The 14115-nt window shown below is 50.9% G+C and overlaps 1 protein-coding gene across 1 annotated transcript in view; it reads right to left on the bottom strand.

Moving 5' to 3' along the window:
• Positions 1-511: 511 nt before the first annotated feature.
• The window catches only part of LOC132573440 (5-hydroxytryptamine receptor 2B-like), a 28976-nt gene continuing 15372 nt past the window's right edge, over positions 512-14115 (bottom strand). The window contains exons 2-3 of the mRNA XM_060240933.1: positions 4949-5149; positions 512-1401 (exon numbers count right to left, since the gene is read on the bottom strand). Coding sequence (XP_060096916.1) covers positions 512-1401; positions 4949-5149 — 1091 coding nt within the window. The remainder of the gene's footprint in view (positions 1402-4948; positions 5150-14115) is intronic.

Raw genomic sequence — 14115 nt, 5'->3', positions numbered from 1 at the left:
AATTGAACAGGTGGTGGCAGCGTGCCCTAGCGGTGGGAAGAGGATAAGCTCCCTCCAGGAGTTGGCAACTCAAAAGGGAGTTGGCAGGACCGGACCTGAAGGCAGAATTGGGCCAGTTCCGTCATGCCTTTAATCTAAAATATTGGCATGTATGATAGGTCGGGAGGCATATAGTTGATGATTATGAACATTCAGAGCCAAAATGTGTTTCGGAGAGCAAAGATGGGGAGTCCAGTGTCTGCAACGTGAGATTTGCCATGGCTGTTTTTATTTGAACCCGCCACCCCCTCCGTCTGTAAACTACTTACAGTGCTTCAATATGGGGTTTTTTTTTTGGCAATGAAATAAATAGCTCTTAATTTTGAAAGGTGATTTGGGGCAAGAGAAGCCTCTCGTCTTACAGGAGATGAGTTGCTAGAACCGCGTCTTGTATAAATAATGGACGAAAACCTTATATACACACTGATACACTTGAGTTCAGGTCACGGGTCCCGCCCCCGCCCCCATTTCGCTATACGTAGCTGACTTGTTCCTCCGTCTTATCAATTTCGTTCTCCGTGAGCAGCAGCGTGTCCAGCAGAATAGCTGACGAGGACTGGATTGTCGAGAGTCTCCTCGGGCTTTGGTACATGACGGGGTTAATCCCGTTCCGCATCCCATGATGCATCATGAAAAGCTTTGAGTTCTCTGCCACGGAATTCCTGAACGAGAGCCGGCTGGAGCATTTCCGAAGGCCCCGTACGGGCAGCGAGGTCTGGTAGTTGCAGGTCATGTACCTGCCAAAGGCCTCCCTGAAGGTCTTATTGAAAAGGGTGTAGACCAGCGGGTTCACGCCGGAGGAAACATACCCTATCCAAACAAATATCTCCATAAGCTTTTGGATAAACCCCTCGCTGCAGGCAGACCTGCAGAGGACGGAAGTGATGTTGGTGATGAAGAACGGACACCACATCAGCAAGAAGAGGAAGAAGACGATCCCCAAGACCTTAGAGGCCCGTTGTTCGTTCGTAAGGGTCTGGACCGACTTCTTCCCGACGGTGGACATCCTGCGCATGAGCAGCTCTTCGTTCCCATTGGCCAAGGGCCTGTCCTTCCTAGAGCCGTTCAGCATGGCCAACTTTTCCGGCGACGAACCGGGCGTCCCTTCCCGCTGGAAGACCGTGGAGACGGTGCTCCAGTTCAAGCGCTGCGGCAGCTTGTTGATCAGGTGGGCCTTCTTGCGCAGCACTCGGATGGTGAGGAAGTAGGTCACGACCATGATGGCCAGTGGGACGAAGAAGGCAGCTACCGAGCCGTAGAGGATGAAGTCTCCAAAGCGGTCCGGCGTCAGCACGCAGGTGAAGTTCCTGAGGGTCGCGGCACCTTCCCCGAGGCCACGAATAGGGATGGGAAGAGCGATGCCTGGAGGAGAAACACAGGTCAGCTCAGCTTTGTCATGGATTTCAAGCCCCCTTCCCTAAACATAGAATCATAGAGTTGGAAGGGATCTCCAGGGTCATCTAGTCCAGCCCCCTACGCAATGCAGGAAACTCACAAACACCTCTCCCTAAATTCTACAAACCCTAATGAACTCACAAACACCTCTCCCTAAATTCACAGGATCTTCGTCGCTGTCAGATGGCCCTCTAGCCTCTGTTGAAAAACCTCCAAGGAAGGACATGAGCGCAAGTCACATACGTATTTTATTTATTCTGATTATTTGTAATTCTCTTCTCTCGCTCATACCCAAGGCAGATTACAGAAAGCGACTCAGTTACAGTCCATGGCTGGGACATTCAATGGACACATGAAATGGGATTTGAATTCTAGAACACAAGAACATAAGAGAAGCCATGTTGGATCAAGCCAATGGCCCATCCAGTCTAACACTCTGTGTCACACAGTGGCCAAAAAAACAGCAACAGGTGCCATCAGGAGGTCCAACCGTGGGGCCAGGACACTAGAATTCCTCACACTGTTGCCCCTCCCAAGCACCAAAAACTTCCTGGAAGAACCAACCAGAAGTCTAGAAAAAGAAGAAGAAAAAGAATTGCAGATTTATACCCCGCCCTTCTCTCTGAATCAGAGACTCAGAGCGGCTTACAATCTCCTGTATCTTCTCCCCCCACAACAGACATCCTGTGAGGTGGGTGGGGCCGAGAGGGCTCTCCCAGCAGCTGCCCTTTCAAGGACAACCTCTGCCAGAGCTAATGGTGAACCCAAGGCCAATCCAGCAGGTGCAAGTGGAGGAGTGGGGAATCAAACCCGGTTCTTCTAGATAAGAGTCCACGCACTTAACCACTACACCAAACTGGCTCTCACCCTATGTTTAGGGAAGAACCGAGGTAAGGTTCTATGTTTAGGGAAGAACCGAAGTAAGGCATAATTGTTAACATAAAACAATAAACGATGCAGAATTACATGATAGGAGCCAGCCCACAGCTATCTGTACACAGTCGTATAGACCGCGGTCCCCAGTAATTTATCTAAGTAGCTTTGTGAAGCCTTTTGTACAGTGCCACCCTAGTGCCCGCGTAGAAAAGCCCTCTTGAATAATTCAGTGTTTGAAGAGCTGCGATGGCTGCCACGTGTGTGAGGCCCTGCTGTGCTCTCAGCCGCTGAGCCGTCACTTTTGGTGCCTAGCGTTCCCCTGCGATTGCCCTTTGTTTAGATTTCGGGGATTTGCTGTACCCTTGTCCGTCTGGCGCTGCCCGGTAACGGCTGCTGTAAAAGTGGCAAGCCAAGAGATTCTCTTTCCTAATGGTGGTGGTGAGGGAACCTGGAAGCACGGATATGAAAACCTAAAAGCGGTCTTACTGCCCGGTGTTCTGTTCCTGACAGCGGCCCGTCAGAAACTTCACGGAAGTCCATAGATATGAAGGCAGTAGATATCTCCTGCTCTTCACCCCTCCCCCCCAACCCCACAGCATCTAGTCTTCCGGGATGCACTTCCTTTAAGCTTCGGGGTTCCGTTTGGTTCTCTTTCCATTCCGGGTTGGATCCAGCCCCAGATTTTCCATTGGCTTCGAAATGGAACACTCCTACCTCCCACTGTATCTCCATGGTCCGCTGCTCTCGGAGCAGGGAATAATAATAAGAGTAAGACGATATTGGATTTATACCCTGCCCTTCACTTTGAATCTCAGAGTTTCTGAGTAGTTTACAGTCCCATTTACCTTCTTCCCCCACAACAAACCCCTTCTGAGATAGGTGGGGCTGAGAGAGCTCTGACAGAAGCCGCCCTTTCAAGGACAGTTCTGTGAGATCCATCGCTGACCCAAAGCCATTCCGGTGGCTGCAAGCAGAGGAGTGGGGGAATCAAACCCGGTTCTTCCGGATAAGACCCCGCGCGTAGGGGACCTCAAAGAGAAGCACCAAGGGAGCCTGTAGCAGGAAGGGGGGAACTGGCAATGACTTCCGTCAGCCGGGAGTTTTAGGTTGGATCCAACCCTCCCGTGTTTAAACGACTTTGAACTGTTGAGAAGGGGGAGGGGCACGACAGAGCCAAGTTCATTTCACGGCCGATAAGGCGCTGGCTAAGAGCGGCGCTTGGTTAATGCTACTAAAATCAGATATTAAAAGGTCATTTCCAAAGTGCTCAGCCTCTCCGGCCGTTTTCCTATCCTCTGTTCGAAACGTGCCTGTTTTCCCTGATTGCCGGAGGCGCTCTTAAAACCCACTTAATGTAGGAAGCCGCCCTTATCATGGGTGTTGTCCTTTGGGCAGCCGAGTCAAACCTTTTCCACTTCTCCATTGTCTGCAGCATATTGGATCTTAAGGACATTAAAAAAAAAAAAATTCTTGACACTACTATGCCGGCTACTGCAATTAACTTCCGCTTTCTATTTTCTTTTCACGCCACTCCTCACTTGACAGTAGTGCGGGAGCATTGATTCGCTTCCTCTCATCTCTTTAAATTTTTGCTGTCATCCCAAACGTACGTTTTGTCCTCGGTCCCGCTAATCACCGACAATGGGCAGTTCGCCTCTTTGCGGAGTTCAGAAGTCAAGGGAGAAGCATAATAGAAACCATCTGCCGACTGTATTTATTAATAGATTTTAGCTCTGTGTATTTTGATAACACCCCTCATAATTTCCCATCTTGTACGTCTTGGGTTGGGTTCCAAAGCTACGGCCCGCTAGTATAACGGCATTTCTGTAGCCTGGTGTGTGTGTGTGTGTGTGTGTGTGTAATTTTTGCTTTTAAAAAAAGGTCAAGGTAGTCCCCTGTGGAAGCACCAGTCATTTTTGACTCTGGGGTGACATTGCTTTCACAATGTTTTCACGGCAGACTTTTGACGGGGTGGTTTGCCCTCCCCTTCCCCAGTCATCTACACTTCCCCGCCCCCCCCAGCAAGCTGGGGACTCATTTTACCAACCTTGGAAGGATGGGAGGCTGAGTCAACCTGGAGCCGGCTACCTGAACCAGCTTCTGCTGGGATCAAACTCAGGTCATGAGCAGAGGGCTCCGATTGCAGTACTGCAGCTTTATCACTCTGTGCCATTGGGGCTCTTAAAAGGTCAAGGTAGTCCCCTGTGCAAACACCAGTCGTTTTTGACTCTGGGGCGACGTTGCTTTCACAGCGTTTTCACAGCAGACTTTATACGGGGTGGTTTGCCCTCGCCTTCCCCAGTCATCTACACTTTCCCTGCCAGCAAAGCTGAGTACTCATTTTACCAGCCTCGGAAGGACAGAAGCCTGAGTCAACCTCAAGCCAGCAACCTGAACCCAGCTTCCGCCGGGATCAAACTCAGGCCGTGAGCAGAGAGCTCGGACTGCAGTTCTGCAGCTTTACCCCTCTGCGCCACGGGGCTCCTATTCTCTACTGCTACGGACAGACTAACGTGGCTAACACGACAGACTAACATTTGCAGGATGTTGCTCCGGTCTCCCCGCTCCCCGCAGTGCTCAGCCCAGCCTTTTTACGAACCACAAGCTCCCTTTGCTGGTGTTTTTTCCCCCCGCATACCTATTGAAATCAGCCACACCACCGTTATTTTGATGAGGGTCGTAGCCCGGGAGTTGTACTGGCTGGCTTGGATTGGCTTTTTAATGGCAATGTAGCGATCCAGCGAGATGGCGCAGAGATGCATGATGGAAGCCGTGGAGAAGAGGACGTCGAGGAACAGCCAGACGGGGCACAGGTCCCGGGGGAGAGGCCACGCGATCTCTGAAAGAGAGAGAGAAAAAAAGGGGTCAAGATCTTTGTTCTCGGTGCCCTGACCTGGACTGTGGTTAGTACTTGGGTGGGAAACTGTCCTTGAAATACCCAGTCAGGAGGCATGGGCAGGCTTATTCAGCCACCTCCCTGAATATCCTCCAGACCCCCAGTAGGAGTCAGTCGCCAGAGGTCAACATGATTTCCAGCTGCATACACACACACACACACACACACACAAGCCTTTGTTCTTTGTGTGCACAGTAACTTGAACATAAGAAAAGCCATATTGCAGGGGTGGCCAACGGTAGCTCTTCAGATGTTTTTTTGCCTACACCTCCCGTCAGCCCCAGCCATTGGCCATGCTGGCTGCGGCTGATGAGAGTTGTAGGCAAAAAACATCTGGAGAGCTATTGTTGGCCACCCCTGCCATATTGGATCAAGCCAGTAGTCCATCCAGTCCAACACTCTGTGTCACAGAGTGGCTAAAACCCAAATGCCATCAGGAGGGTCACCTGCGGGTTCATCAGTGGGAGGGATGGATAGATCTCCTGATAGCACTTGGGGTTGTTTTGGCCACTGTGTGACACAGAGTGTTGGACTGAATGGGCCACTGCCCTGATCCAACATGGCTTCTCTTATGTGACTCAGAATGTTGGACTGGATGGGCCACTGGCCTGATCCAACATGGCTTCTCTTATGTTCTTATGTGACACACAGTGTTGGATTGGATGGGCCACTGGCATGATCCAACATGGCTTCTCTTATGTTCTTACCGTTCATAGCCAAAGTGAAGAGTAACGTTAGGGGGAAAGCCTTTCCCAGTAGCCCACTGCTCAATGCCAACCAGTGTGTGTGGGGGGCGCACAGTGGGAGGGCTTCTAGTGTCCTGGCCCCACTGATGGAGCTGCTGACGGCACCTGGGTTTTTTGGCCACTGTGTGATCCTGAGTGTTGGACTGGATGGGCCATTGACCTGATCCAACATGGCTTCTCTTCTGTTCTTATGTGACACAGAGTGTTGGACTGGATGGGCCATTGGCCTGATCCAACAGGGCTTCTCTTATGTTCTTATGTGACACAGAGTGTTGGACTGGATGGGCCATTGGCCTGATCCAACATGGCTTCTCTTATGTTCTTATGTGACACAGAGTGTTGGACTGGATGGGCCATTGGCCTGATCCAACAGGGCTTCTCTTGTGTTCTTATGTGACTCAGAGTGTTGGACTGGAGGGGCCATTGGCCTGATCCAACATGGCTTCTCTTCTGTTCTTCTGTGACACAGAGTGTTGGACTGGATGGGCCATTGCCCTGATCCAACATGGCTTCTCTTATGTTCTTACCGTTCATAGCCAAAGTGAAGAGTAACGTTAGGGGGAAAGCCTTTCCCAGTAGCCCACTGCTCAATGCCAACCAGTGTGTGTGGGGGGCGCACAGTGGGAGGGCTTCTAGTGTCCTGGCCCCACTGATGGAGCTGCTGACGGCACCTGGGTTTTTTGGCCACTGTGTGATCCTGAGTGTTGGACTGGATGGGCCATTGACCTGATCCAACATGGCTTCTCTTCTGTTCTTATGTGACACAGAGTGTTGGACTGGATGGGCCATTGGCCTGATCCAACAGGGCTTCTCTTATGTTCTTATGTGACACAGAGTGTTGGACTGGATGGGCCATTGGCCTGATCCAACATGGCTTCTCTTATGTTCTTATGTGACACAGAGTGTTGGACTGGATGGGCCATTGGCCTGATCCAACAGGGCTTCTCTTGTGTTCTTATGTGACTCAGAGTGTTGGACTGGAGGGGCCATTGGCCTGATCCAACATGGCTTCTCTTCTGTTCTTCTGTGACACAGAGTGTTGGACTGGATGGGCCATTGCCCTGATCCAACATGGCTTCTCTTATGTTCTTACCGTTCATAGCCAAAGTGAAGAGTAACGTTAGGGGGAAAGCCTTTCCCAGTAGCCCACTGCTCAATGCCAACCAGTGTGTGTGGGGGGCGCACAGTGGGAGGGCTTCTAGTGTCCTGGCCCCACTGATGGAGCTGCTGACGGCACCTGGGTTTTTTGGCCACTGTGTGATCCTGAGTGTTGGACTGGATGGGCCATTGACCTGATCCAACATGGCTTCTCTTCTGTTCTTATGTGACACAGAGTGTTGGACTGGATGGGCCATTGGCCTGATCCAACAGGGCTTCTCTTATGTTCTTATGTGACACAGAGTGTTGGACTGGATGGGCCATTGGCCTGATCCAACATGGCTTCTCTTATGTTCTTATGTGACACAGAGTGTTGGACTGGATGGGCCATTGGCCTGATCCAACAGGGCTTCTCTTGTGTTCTTATGTGACTCAGAGTGTTGGACTGGAGGGGCCATTGGCCTGATCCAACATGGCTTCTCTTCTGTTCTTCTGTGACACAGAGTGTTGGACTGGATGGGCCATTGCCCTGATCCAACATGGCTTCTCTTATGTTCTTACCGTTCATAGCCAAAGTGAAGAGTAACGTTAGGGGGAAAGCCTTTCCCAGTAGCCCACTGCTCAATGCCAACCAGTGTGTGTGGGGGGCGCACAGTGGGAGGGCTTCTAGTGTCCTGGCCCCACTGATGGAGCTGCTGACGGCACCTGGGTTTTTTGGCCACTGTGTGATCCTGAGTGTTGGACTGGATGGGCCATTGACCTGATCCAACATGGCTTCTCTTCTGTTCTTATGTGACACAGAGTGTTGGACTGGATGGGCCATTGGCCTGATCCAACAGGGCTTCTCTTATGTTCTTATGTGACACAGAGTGTTGGACTGGATGGGCCATTGGCCTGATCCAACATGGCTTCTCTTATGTTCTTATGTGACACAGAGTGTTGGACTGGATGGGCCATTGGCCTGATCCAACAGGGCTTCTCTTGTGTTCTTATGTGACTCAGAGTGTTGGACTGGAGGGGCCATTGGCCTGATCCAACAGGGCTTCTCTTATGTTCTTATGTGACACAGAGTGTTGGACTGGATGGGCCATTGGCCTGATCCAACATGGCTTCTCTTATGTTCTTATGTGACACAGAGTGTTGGACTGGATGGGCCATTGGCCTGATCCAACAGGGCTTCTCTTGTGTTCTTATGTGACTCAGAGTGTTGGACTGGAGGGGCCATTGGCCTGATCCAACATGGCTTCTCTTCTGTTCTTCTGTGACACAGAGTGTTGGACTGGAGGGGCCATTGCCCTGATCCAACAGGGCTTCTTTTATCACTGCCCCAGACAGAGAGTTCCATCAATACCCTGCTTCCTATTCCGTTTTTGGGCAGACTGGATTCTTTAAATCTTTACATATCCTGATCTAGAAACCCGGCACAACCACTGCGCCGTGTGTCAGCCCAACACGCGCTTCGGTAGCGTCCTGTTAAAAGCTGTTGACATCGTCTCCTCCTGTTCCATCCAGTTCTCTTTCTGTCAAGTCAGGTTTGGTGTCGTGGATTGTTTTGGATGTCAACCTCCCTTGGGTTGCTTGTAACAAAAGCAGTGGGCACGAGCCTTGTCCGATCTGGATCTCTGCCCTAAGATGGGATTGGCCTGTCTTAACGATGTCTGTGTTGCCAGTGCCCTTTTTAGAAGTGTTACGATCATGTTTTTCGAGTTGTGTTCTGGGTCTCTGTAAAGACTGTAAATAATAGATGCTTTTGAGCTGTGGTGCTGGAGAAGAACCTTGAGAGTCCCTTGAACTGCAAGAAGATCAGAGGAAGAAGAAGAATTGCAGATTTATACCCCGCCTTTCTCTCTGAATCAGAGACTCAGAGCGGCTTACAATCTCCTATGTCTTCTTCCGCCACAACATACACCCTGTGAGGTGGGTGGGGCTGAAAGGTCTCTCACAGCAGCTGCCCTTTCAAGGACAACCTCTGCCCGAGCTATTGCTGACCCAAGGCCATTCCAGCAGCTGCAAGTGGAGGAGTGGGGAATCAAACCCGGTTCTCCCAGATAAGAGTCTGCACGCTTAACCACTACACCAAACCGGCTCTCCCAGAGCGAGAGATCAGTCAGTCCTAAGGGAAATCAACCCACACTGTTCCCTGGAAGGTCAGATGCTGAAGCTGAAGCTCAAATCCTTTGGCCACCCAATGAGAAGGGAGCTTTCACTGAAGAAGAACCTGATGGTGGGAAAGACAGAAGGCAAAAGCAGAAGGGGACGGCAAAAGAGGAGATGGCTGGACAGCGTTAGTGATGTAACAAACACGAATCTGAGCAGACTTCGGAGGATGGTGGAAGACAGGAGGGCCTGGTGTGACTTAGTCCATGGGGTTGCAAAGAGTCAGACTCAACTGTGTGACTAAACAACAACAAAAGACTGTTTGAGTTCAGGCGGTGCCGGTAAGCTTGACGTTTCTGATTGGTGCCCCCCCCCCATCCCGTACGAGGACCTACAAAACCCCATGAGAACCGTGCCGTTTGAAGGCCGAAACTCTTCCAAGGCCGTTTGTGTCTGATGTGTGAGGCAGAGCGAGCAACGAGACAGATGTACAAATTGTTCGCAGATCCGTAGCTTATTGGACCGCCAGTCCTTGGAGAAACTCATTTTACAACGTACAAATCATGCCACAAATCAAGGGCATAAAACTCCACATCTCAGTAAGAGGGATCTTATCTCAGCCTCCGCTGAGTCCCCGCTGATTACCTGGTTCAGATATTGGGTGCAAAGTAAATTCTGGAAGGTTCGTCATGTCGGCGGTGGCGGTGTCATCTTGAATTTTAGAAGCCGGCAGCCCGAAATAACGTAGAGTGAGTAGGGGTCGCCAGGGTTACCCAGCCCAACCCCCTGCACGGCGCAGGGGTTCACAGCAATCCTTTCCACTCCCCCCAGCGATCTGCTTAGATCAGGGGTGTCAAACTCATTTGTTATGAGGGCCGGATCTGACATAAATGAGACCTTGTTGGGCCGGGCCACATGTGGACTTATTTTAGAGGAGGTAGTCGAAATACAAGAGCCCCGTGACGCAGAGTGGTAAAGCTGCAGTACTGCAGTCGGAACTCTCCGTTCACGACCTGAGTTCGATCCCAGCGGAAGCTGGTTTCAGGTAGCCGGCTCAGGTTGACTCAGCCTTCCATCCTTCCGAGGTCGGTCAAATGAGTACCCAGCTTGCTGGGGGGAAAGCGTAGATTGGGGTGGCCAATGGTAGCTCTCCAGATGTTTTTTTCCCTACAACTCCCATCAGCCGCAGCCAGCATGGCCAATGGCTGGGGCTGATGGGAGTTGTAGGCAAAAAACATCTGGAGAGCTACCATTGGCCAGCCCTGGTGTAGATGACCGGGGAAGGCAATGGCAAACCACCCCGTAAAAAAGCCTGCCATGAAAGCGTTGTGAAAGCAACGTCACCCCAGAGTCGGAAACGACTGGTGCTTGCACAGGGGACTTCCTTTATCTTTACCTTTAGCAGAGATATAAACTTTTTAAAGGACACGGACAAACATAACCAAATAATTTTTTTTAAAAAACTTAAAACATGCTTAAAATATTAGCACCTTTTGGTCTTAAAGGTGCTTTCTTGGTGTTTCTCCCCTGGGATCCAGGGAACTGGGCAAAAGAAGCTCTGGCTCTTCCCTTCCTTCCCCAGGGGACCAGGAGGGGAAGAGCCTCAACCAATGGGAAAGATCGTGGTTTTGCTCCGTAGCTCTGCTGTGCGATTGAGCCAGCCTTGCAAAGCAAGCTGAGAAGCAGAAGGAAGCGAGAGAGAGGGAGAACGAAGCAGACAAGAGCCTGCTGCTCGGGCCTGAAAGGAGCCCTTTGGGGGCTTGATGTAGCGCCTGGGCCACATGTTTGACACCCCTGGCTTAGATGAAGGCAGAAAGCCTTCAGGATCTCTGAGCCAATCCAGCATAGAGGAAAATTCCTTCCTGACCTCTACGTGGCAATTGGCATTACTGCTGTGGCAGTGGCAGCAGGAGGAGGATATTGGATTTATACCCTGCCCTTCACTGAATCTCACAGTCCTGGAGTGGCTCGCAATCTCCTTTACCTTCCTCCCCCACAACAGGCACCCTGTGATGCAGGCAGGGCTGAGAGAGCTCTGACAGAAGCTGCCCTTTCAAGGACAACCTCTGCGAGAGCTATGGCTGGCCCAAGGCCATTCCGGCAGCTGCAAGTGGATGAGTGGGGAACCGAACCTGGTTCTCCCAGATAAGAGCCCACACACCTAACCACTACACCAAACTGGCTCTCTCTATTGGATTTATACCCTGCCATTCACTCTGACTCTCAGAGTGGCTCACAATCTCCTATATCTTCTCCCCCTGTGAGGTGGGGGTGGGGGTTGAGAGTGCTCTGATAGAAGCTGCCCTTTCAAGGACAACCTCTGCCAGAGCTATGGCTGACCCAAGGCCATTCCAGCAGCTGCAAGGGGAGGAGTGGGGAATCAAACCGGGTCTCCCAGAGAAGAGTCTGCACACTATAAATGTAACTCTACGGTCGTCTTCTACGCTTAATGTGCTCAAGTTTTTTTATTGTAAAGGCAGGATTTTTTTCTGACCAATTCTCAGTATTGATTGCAGAAAAACTGATCGCAAAGTAGGAAGCGCACGACACGCTTAATTGAACCAAAACGCCTAGCAGTTTGGTGAGAGCCAGTTTGGTGTAGTGGTGAAGTGTGCGGACTCTTATCTGGGAGAACCGAGTTTGATTCCCCCACTCCTCCACTTGCACCTGCTGCAATGGCCTTGGGTCAGCCATAGCTCTGGCAGAGGTTGTCCTTGAAAGGGCAGCTGCTGTGAGAGCCCTCTCCAGCCCCACCCACCTCACAGGGTGTCTGTTGTGGGGGAGGAAGGGAAAGGAGATTGTGAGCCGCTCTGAGACTCTTCGGAGTGGAGGGCGGGATATAAATCCAATATCTTCATCTACCTCACAGGGTGTCTGTTGTGGGGGAGGAAGGTAAAGGAGATTGTGAGCTGCTCTGAGACTCTTCGGAGTGGAGGGCGGGATATAAATCCAATATCTTCATCTACCTCACAGGGTGTCTGTTGTGGGGGAGGAAGGGAAAGGAGATTGTGAGCCGCTCTGAGACTCTTCGGAGTGGAGGGCGGGATATAAATCCAATATCTTCATCTACCTCACAGGGTGTCTGTTGTGGGGGAGGAAGGTAAAGGAGATTGTGAGCCGCTCTGAGACTCTTCGGAGTGGAGGGCGGGATATAAATCCAATATCTTCATCTACCTCACAGGGTGTCTGTTGTGGGGGAGGAAGGTAAAGGAGATTGTGAGCCGCTCTGAGACTCTTCGGAGTGGAGGGCGGGATATAAATCCAATATCTTCATCTACCTCACAGGGTGTCTGTTGTGGGGAGGAAGGGAAAGGAGATTGTGAGCCGCTCTGAGACTCTTCGGAGTGGAGGGAGGGATATAAATCCAATATCTTCATCTACCTCACAGGGTGTCTGTTGTGGGGGAGGAAGGGAAAGGAGATTGTGAGCCGCTCTGAGACTCTTCGGAGTGGAGGGCGGGATATAAATCCAATATGTTCTTCTTCTTCGTCTTCTAGCAAAGATTCCCCTCCTCCCCCAACTTTCCTTAAATTTCTTAGTCCTTTAAACTCATGTTCTTGGAATACAGTCAAGCCAGATTTTTAGAAGGCTTAAAATAACCAATTAAATTGGACTGTTTGAAGCAACAGGGCTTTCTTTAGCCAGGCCAGAACTATTTTCTCTGTAACTCAAAATAATGTTGTTGAAACTAAGGAATGTGTGGCCTCTTGTGCGTGCAGGTGTGTATTTTCCACGTTTCAAGAATGAAGGGTAGCTGGGTTTCCAATGAATAAACCAGTGTTTTCTCGTCTTTATGCTTTGCTGGTCGGATGCCTGCCTGCCTTCCTTCCTTCCTTCCTTCCCTCTCTCTCTGCTGATTTTTCAAGAGGAGTGTGCTGGGCTTGGCACTAATGTAGACTTCAGCGTTGGGGTCGGAGATGAACGGCTGCCTAATTTTAAAGCAAAAGAGCCCCGTGGCGCAGAGTGGTAAAGCTGCAGTATTGCAGTCGGACCCCTCTGCTCACGACCTGAGTTCGATCTCGGCGGAAGCTGGTTCAGGTAGCCGGCTTGAGGTCGACTCAGCTTTCCATCCTTCCGAGGTCGGTCAAAGGAGTCCCCAGCTTGCTGGGGGGAAAGTGTAGACGACTGGGGAAGGCAATGGCAAGCCACCCCGTCAAAAGTCTGCCGTGAAAACGTTGTGAAAGCAACGTCACCCCAGAGTCGGAAACAACTGATGCTTGCACGGGGGGCTACCTTTGCCTTTAATTTTAAAGCGTCTGGGCACAGCTTAAGCATGGAATTTTTCCCCCCTCTAAAAATCTATTGACTTGACCAGGGGGTCCCCAACGTCCGTTCCTTGGACCAGTATCGGTCTGTGGCCTGTTAGAAAATGGGCTGTGAGTTGTATAATTATTACATTATATGTTACAACGTAGTAGTAGTAGTAAGAAGAAGACAAAGACGATGACGTTGGATTTATATCCTACTCTTCACTCCGAATTTCAGAGTCTCAGAGCAGCTCACAGTCTCCTTTACCTTCCCCCGCCCCACACAGAACAGATGCCCTGTGAGGTAGGTGAGGCTGAGAGAGCTCTCTCCAGAAGCTGCCCTTTCAAGGACAGAGTCTCAGAGCAGCCGACAATCTCCTTTCCCTTCCTCCCCCACAACAGACACCCTGTGAGGCGGGTGCGGCTGAGAGAGCTCTCTCAGAAGCTGCCCTTTCAAAGACAACTCCTGCCAGAGCTACGGCCGACCCAAGGCCATTCCAGCAGATGCAACTGGAGGAGTGAGGAATCAAACCCGGTTCTCCCAGATAAGAGTCTGCCCACTTAGCCACCACACCAAACTAATAGAAATAAAGTGCACCATTGTATCATCCTGAAACCATCGCCCCCCCTTCCTTCCCCCCAGTCCGTGGAAAAATTGTCTTCCACAAAACCGGTCGCTGGTGCCAAAAAGGTTGAGGACCAATGGACTAGGTCACTGCAC

The sequence above is a fragment of the Heteronotia binoei genome, chromosome 6, assembly GCF_032191835.1.
Source record: "Heteronotia binoei isolate CCM8104 ecotype False Entrance Well chromosome 6, APGP_CSIRO_Hbin_v1, whole genome shotgun sequence".
NCBI lineage: Eukaryota > Metazoa > Chordata > Lepidosauria > Squamata > Gekkonidae > Heteronotia > Heteronotia binoei.
Note: the sequence above shows the minus strand (reverse complement) of the source record. Positions and strands in the feature narration are given on the sequence as shown.